This window comes from Chanos chanos, chromosome 13 (assembly GCF_902362185.1).
Source record: "Chanos chanos chromosome 13, fChaCha1.1, whole genome shotgun sequence".
Classification (NCBI taxonomy): domain Eukaryota; kingdom Metazoa; phylum Chordata; class Actinopteri; order Gonorynchiformes; family Chanidae; genus Chanos; species Chanos chanos.
The window spans coordinates 1,437,501-1,445,000 of record NC_044507.1 but is presented as its reverse complement, the minus strand read 5'-3'; the positions used below and the strand labels follow the sequence as shown (position 1 = coordinate 1,445,000).

General features: G+C 46.9%; 2 protein-coding genes across 2 annotated transcripts in view; one reads left to right on the top strand and one right to left on the bottom strand.

Moving 5' to 3' along the window:
- The first annotated feature begins 195 nt into the window (after nucleotides 1-195).
- On the top strand, nucleotides 196-3,998 carry LOC115825945 (protein TsetseEP). Its single transcript, XM_030789615.1, has 2 exons — nucleotides 196-276; nucleotides 2,549-3,998. The coding sequence occupies exon 2, from the start codon at nucleotides 2,557-2,559 to the stop codon at nucleotides 3,454-3,456; it is 900 nt and encodes a 299-aa protein (XP_030645475.1). The 5' UTR covers nucleotides 196-276; nucleotides 2,549-2,556; the 3' UTR covers nucleotides 3,457-3,998.
- Nucleotides 3,999-7,212: 3,214 nt separating this feature from the next.
- Nucleotides 7,213-7,500, bottom strand: part of terb1 (telomere repeat binding bouquet formation protein 1) — a 17,614-nt gene continuing 17,326 nt past the window's right edge. Inside the window, exon 18 of the mRNA XM_030790451.1 lies at nucleotides 7,213-7,270. Coding sequence (XP_030646311.1) covers nucleotides 7,235-7,270 — 36 coding nt within the window. The 3' untranslated portion in view covers nucleotides 7,213-7,234. The remainder of the gene's footprint in view (nucleotides 7,271-7,500) is intronic.

Below are 7,500 nucleotides of genomic sequence, written 5' to 3'. Positions count from 1 at the left end.
GTGATTCCTGTAAAATTAAACATCCTCTGTTCTTAATTTCTCGATGACGTTTTGAAAAACATGGAGGGGGGGGCATCGTTGTCTAGAGTGAGTGAGAGAGAGAGAGAGGGAGGGAGAGAGAGAGAGAGAGAGAGGAGTGGGCGCGCGCACAGCTGTCAGCCCTGGAGTTTTTTTCTCCTCCTCTCTTCCACTAGCAGCTTGTGCGCGCTGAGAGAAGAAGCCCGAGCCCGACGCCACAATCTCGAGTCTACGGTCGTCCACCGTCCACAAAACACGGTGAGTTTACTCTATTCTTACGCAAAACTGAGACTTTTGGTAAGCAAGTTGGCGCAATTCTGATGGTCTTTAACAATGCAAAACCGTGCCTGTGAGGATTTAAGGGAAAGAGCTTGTTGGCAGAAAAAGGGGCGGAGGGCACTGGACTACTTTCCTTGTGAACCTTTCTCTTTGTTCGCTTGTGCTACTGTTTCACTAATAACGCAACGGCCGATGACACTTACACCGAGTTAACAGAAACGAGGTTTCTCTCCATTTTTACGCATATTTGGGTGTTTTGCTCAAACGAAAAGCAGTTTAGTTTAATGTTTGAAATTCGTTTCTTCTCAAGCCGCGATGTTCCGTACATGGGACCAGTGTCCAGGGCTTTAGCAGCTGGAAGAAGGCGTGGTTGCATTTTCTGAAGAGAACACAGAATCCAGTTTAAACAAACAAAACACGGCAATAATAATGAGAAAACAGCTTTTATTTTCATACTGTACAGGATTTGAAATATTTTACTCAGTGTCGACTTGTTAAATACAGGTTTTTGGGTCTTATTAGTTTTGATTTGCTCACTCAACACATTCTCTTTGCCGATCAAATATCAGACGCCAGATTTTTTTTTACTAAGCTCAGCTTTAACAGATAGTTAGAGAATATTGTGCGATTTGTGCTGTCTGGTTTTCTGTATTGGACGTCAGTCCACTCCTGTTTCAGGGTACCCCCCCCCCCCCCCCCCCCCACACACACATTTTTTTAAGACTTCGGCCACACTGTTTTTGGTACAAATGTTATTTAAGGGGCTTCCAGTCCCGTGTCTCATGCCTGGCTTCTACTGGCTCCCTACACGCCCCTCAACGTTTCCTACCGGAGTGCACGTGCGCCTTTGCGGCTCCTTACCACAAGCGCACACATCCACCGATCCATACCACCCCGAACACCACGTGACTCGGCACGAGAGAACATAATGTTCTAACGTATAGAACTCGTAAGCAAGTGGTCGTTGGTTACCCCGTCACCACGGCCCTCGAGGCTTTGGCATTTTGAGAGAACACTCAAGTCTTCTCTCACTCCAGTGACAAAAAGAAGAAACTACTGTGTCGCTGTGGATGTACAACACTGCTCTTTTGACCCTGGTCTGTCTTCTGACAGACCTCAGTGAACATCGCGGCGCTCCATCGCTTACGATGGCGAGGTCTGGCGGAACAGCACAGACTTCAGTATTGTGTTATTCCGTGAAACAGATGTGGAGCGGCAGTTACAGCAGCGACAGAAGCTCAGGAAGGCGGATATGGGAAAAATAAAAATAAATGTCAGTAACTTGTAATAACTGACACGTCACTAGTACAGCAGGAGTGACTGAGATAGCGGTTCAGACTTATGTAATCGTGCGTTTGTGATAATTGTGCCCTGCACGTTTAGTCATGATATTGACAGAGTGATGAGAAGCAGAAGTGTGTCTGGTGATCTTTATTAGTGTGCCTAGGTATATCCGAAGTGGTGATTATGTAATGGGCTGTCAAACTGTCATGCACACACACACACACACACACACACACACACACACACACACACACACACACACAGTCTCAAAGAACACAGTGTGTTCTCTGCTGTTCTCAGGGCTGTATCCTGTGTCATTATTGGATTGGCTGGGATCCTGAGGCAGTCTCAGTCGCCCCTAAAGCCTTGTCTCCTTAGTTACGGGGGAATTGACTGAGAGTTCTGTGTGTGAATTCAGTTTGGACTCTTATCTGGTTAGTCTCTCCCTGTCACAGACTCTTCCCCGTGTAGTGCACTCTGAGCCCCTGAAGTTATAGTTTCAGTGTAGTTCTTATTTCTGCACAAATATCACCCCCCCCCCTCTCTCTCTCTGTGTCTCTCTGTCATGTACAAACACACAGGTACAAAGACAGTTTGCAGAACAGAGGAGAACAAATCACTGAGTCAGCAGTTCCTGCATTGGCCTCAGCTCTCACCCTGTCTCTCTCTCACCCTGTCTCTCTCTCACCCTGTCTCTCTCTCACGTTGTTTCCCACCCTGCCTCAGCTCTCACCCTGTCTCTCTCTCACCCTGTCTCTCTCTCACGTTGTTTCTCACCCTGCCTCAGCTCTCACTCTGTCTCTCTCTCTCTCTCACTCTCTTTCCTCTATTACTACTACCCTGTCTCTCTCTCACTCTCTCTCTTCTCTATTACTACTACCACTACTACTGTTTTTGGTTTTTGGTTTTTGCATGTTCATCTGGACTGATGATGATGTCCCTTTGTGTGTGTGTGTGTGTGTTACAGGGAGCAGCATGGGAGCCAAGTTTAGCCGGAGGAAGAGTGAGGCAACTGCAGAGGTGTCTGCGGCAGCAGCGTCAGAGGTGGCGGCGGCAGATGAGACAGTAAAGGCAGAAGCTTCCCCTGTGACAGAGAGCATCAATGAAAAACCTGCTGAACCAGAACCAGAGGCCCCGGTCCCTCAGGCAGCTCCAGCTCCGAGTCCTCCCACAGAGGAGAGTCCTGGAGCGGCCACACCACCCCCCTCCACAGATGCAGCGCCTCTGGAGGTTATTTCTCAAGCTGTAGAGGAGACAGTCAATGTGGTTACAGAAAAGGTCTCCAGCGCTCTGGGTGATGTCATCAGTGGGGGTATTGGGGCCGTGGAAACTGCCATGTCAGCCCTGAATGTGAAGGAGGAAACACCTGTTGTCACGGAGACAGAGCCCGAACCAATCCGTGAGCCTGAACCAGAGCCTGTCGCCGTGGTGACAGAGCCTGAGCCAGTCCCAGAACCAGAACCAGAACCAGAACCAGAACCAGAACCTGAGCCTCTTGTTGTTCTGTCAGAAGAAGTCTCTGCTCTGAAAGAGGACAGCCCTGCCCCAGAGCCGGCCGCCGTGTCCGACTCCTCCTATCTGGATGACCTGCTGACCGCTCAGCCAATCACAGAGTCTCTCGTCCCTGAGCCAGTTGAAGATGACCAACCAGCAGCTTTGGACAGCGTGCAGATGACCAGTCAGATGCTAGAGGAGGCGGAGTTGGACATCCCCATGGCAACAGAGAGCAGGGATTTGTGGGAATGCGTGGATAAGGAGGCATCTCCAGCTGAACTTCAGGACTCTGGACTACACCTTCATCCCAGTGACAACACGTTTGGCATCGATGACAACGTCGTCAGCATGGAGCCCAACACTGTCTCTGACCTCATCTAAACAACCAATGCAGGGCAAGGGAGGAAAGGTTAAAAAAAGATTCCAGGTGAAATAAAAGTACTTTAAGGGACTATGGTGCAAGCTCTTAAGACCTAGAAGATGTTCCAGAAATAGTGAAAATTGTGTCTAATCAAGATATACAGAAACGTCTGTTACAGAAGTAATGAAACGTGTTGATTTTTTGTTTGTTTTAAGGTTTTAAAAAGCAAAGGGAATTCTGTGAAACCACTGGTACTGAAGAAGTAGGCAAGAAAGACAAAACTCCATCGCTAAAGCAGGCAGACAGGTAAACGAGACGGACACTCAACCGCTGAAGCAGGCAGAGAGACAGGCAAGGGAGTGAAAGACAGGCAAGCTCTCTTTCACTCTGTAAAAAAAGCCAAACAGATAAAAACGGTTTTAAACGTATATAAGTGTGGAGAAGGAGTGGGTTTTAAAATATGCTAAACTGAACCAGTCTCTTTCTCATAGTCCTCTATGTGCTCTGTGTCTATGTATGCGTGTGAAGAGGCCTTAAGATGTTTCTCTGACCGAGAAAAGGCAGGAACAAACGAATGTATGTCAACTCCGATAGAGGGAATGAATGAATGAATGAATAAATAAATAAAGTCAGATTGTAACACCTTGAAAACTGCACTGTGAGCTTTCATATATCTGGAGTTTTATCTCTTTTCTCTCTCTGTTTTATCTCCTCAGAAACCCCTGGTTTTCACCCGTCTGACACACTCATTAACTGTACTGTGTTACGCTGCCATGTGGCCTTGCTCTTTATGTCCTTCAAACAGCAGCTAAAAGTGCAGTGCACATGTTGCCTCACACAGAATCTCAGAGAGGAGAATAAAAAGTCTGGAAGTTTAAAATTCTTTCCGGACACTTCCGCATGATGCTGGGTCCCAGGCTACACCTGCATTCTACCAACCCCCCCCCCCCCCCAAACACACCACATCAAATGAATGAACACACCAGTCACTCCTGTATGTCTGTACATCTAAAGAACACACCAGTCACTCCTGTATGTCTGTACATCTAATGAACACACCACTCACCCCTGTATGTCTGTACATCTAATGAACACACCAGTCACTCCTGTATGTCTGTACGACTAATGAACACACCACTCACCCCTGTATGTCTGTACGACTAATGAACACACCACTCACCCCTGTATGTCTGTACATCTAATGAACACACCAGTCACTCCTGTATGTCTGTACATCTAATGAACACACCACTCACCCCTGTATGTCTGTACGACTAATGAACACACCACTCACCCCTGTATGTCTGTACATCTAATGAACACACCAGTCACTCCTGTATGTCTGTACGTCTCACATTCTGTAAAACACTCCCAGTGTAATTACACACAGACCACAGATGCTTTACCAGAGGAAATGGTCAATCACCGGGGACAGTCCAGTGTCCACTGCTGTCTGCCAACCCTCTGACTGACTGCACTGTCTGCCAACCCTCTGACTGACTGTACTGTCTGCCAACCCTCTGACTGACTGCACTGTCTGCCAACCCTCTGACTGACTGCACTGTCTGCCAACCCTCTGACTGACTGTACTGTCTGCCAACCCTCTGACTGACTGCACTGTCTGCCAACCCTCTGACTGACTGTACTGTCTGCCAACCCTCTGACTGACTGTACTGTCTGCCAACCCTCTGACTGACTGTACTGTGAACTTGTCCTCTGCATTTAACCCATTCAGTGCCCAGGGGGCATTAGGGTTAAATGCCTTGCCCAAGGGCAGACAGCCATGGACGTCGGTCCTGGGAATCGTACCGGCAACCCTTCGGATACAAGCCCAGTTCTCTAACTTCTATAATAGAGGTGCTTTTGTCATTTACAGTAGGGAAACTTGTCTTTGCCTACCCAAAACTTCCAAATTCTAAACAATCACAAGATTTATACTGATAAAGACACACAACATGGTGGGTTTTCCTGTCGTTGGTCCATGTCAGATTTGAGTCTCCTGGGTTCCTGCTTGTGTCACTAGGGGATTGTGTTTTTGGATTAATTAAAACGACTGAAACATCAGTGTGTATCAGCAGCCTGAAAATAACACTGTTACAGGACTCCAACATTCAAGTCCTCAGTGTCAGAAATATTTGGGACCGAAGCCAAAATACAACATTTGGGTAGTCTGAGAAAGTCTCTACAAACACACACGCGCGCACACACACACACACACAGAAAAAGGCGTGTAAATGTTCACCTTCTGTACTGGGAGTTTCCCGTTTCAATGTTATATAATACACAATATATCTCATGCACACACTGTTTTCTCAGAGTTGCAGAGTAATATTTGTGTGAGTGTGTGTGTATGTGGTGTGTATTCGTGGGTCTGTGGGGGGGGGGGGGGGTTGCATTCTTTCCAGAGGAAAGGGCTTCTCAGGGGGCAGAGAGAGGTGGGGGGAGAAAGAGAGAGAGAGACTGAGTGTTCAGAGACCAACTATGAGAAACTTTGTTCTTTAATAAACTACCACTTTCTGTTTCGTTCCCACTGTCCATATGCATTCATTTTACAAAAACACCGTGTATCAAAAACACTGCGTATCAAAGCCTCTGTCAGAATCTCACTGGGGCTCAGCATTCATTCCCAGACTTCCCAAATCCTCCTCTCTCTCTCTCGTTCCTTCACTCCAGACTGAGGTACTTCACAGTTATGTAGGATCACTGTAACAGAAAGACTGGATCTGTGGTTTGATGTCTTTTCTCTCACACCTAATACACCCCTTCACTCTCATATTGCTTCTCTTCCACTGAATTACTTTCTTCAAGACTGTGTGTGTGTGTGTGTGTATTAGTATCTCTGTGTTTGAGTGTGTGTGTGGCTGTGTTTGAGTGTATGTTAGAGAGTGTGTGTGTGTGTGGCTGTGTTTGAGTGTATGTTAGAGAGTGTGTGTGTGAGTGTATTAGTATCTCTGTGTTTGAGTGTGTGTGTGGCTGTGTTTGAGTGTATGTTAGAGTGTGTGTGTGTGTGTGAGTGTGTGCGCATTAAGTAGTTTCTCAGATGTGTGGCTCAGCATGAATCTCGACCAGTCTCTTCTTTACACTGTCAGCACTCTGGAAATGTCTTACCACAGCACACACACACAGAGACACACACACACACACACACACACACACACGCGGGCGCGCGCACACACACACAGACACTCAATGAGCCTGGTAGTAGTTGAGTGTAGTTTATTATGAGGAATTTGAACCTGCAAATACACACACACACACACACACACACACACACACACACACACACACACACACACACACACACACTCACACACACACACACACACACTCACACACACACACATACACACAGTGTCAATCACACACACACACACACACAGTGTCAATCACTCACACACACACACACAGTGTCAATCACTCACACACACACACACAGTGTCAATCACTCACACACACACACACACACAGTGTCAATCAGCTTCAAAACTCAAACAAGCTTTTATTTCAGACTCCCTCTGACAAGAACCTTTTGAAACAATGACCAAAACAGGTCAAAACAAACCTCTTGTCTTTTCATCTCACTTTAAACCAACATTTACAACAACAGCTGTTTTTCACGGCCATATCCGATGTCATCAACACATTCTTATAACTGTGTGCGCTCTGTTTCCAGACCGTCTGCCTGCATTACAGCACAGGTGTTAATTAGATGTGAATTAGGCTGAAGGCTGACTGTGGAACAGTCAGAGAACTTTATTCAACATGTGAAAAATAAAACCCCATCCAGAGAGGCCAGTCTCACTCTGTCTGCTCCTCAGTCTGAGTCCTGGTCTTCTGAGAGAGAGAGAGAGAGAGAGAGGGAGGGAGGGGGACAGAGAGAGAGAAGTGGGGGGGGCATGAGGTGGTCAATTTATCGTTGCGGGGGCAGGGTGGGCGTCTCTGTCTCTCTGGTGTATTAAAGCTGGTCCTTACACAGGGAAATATATGAACATAGACAGAAAACCAACCAACCACAGTTTCACGAGCTCCAAACAAAACACTGAGTTTATTTAAATGTGTGTGTG

Excerpts from the sequence above, each read along its gene's own strand:
- LOC115825945 (XM_030789615.1), top strand. The coding sequence starts at position 2,557 with ATGGGAGCCAAGTTTAGCCGGAGGAAGAGTGAGGCAACTGCAGAGGTG.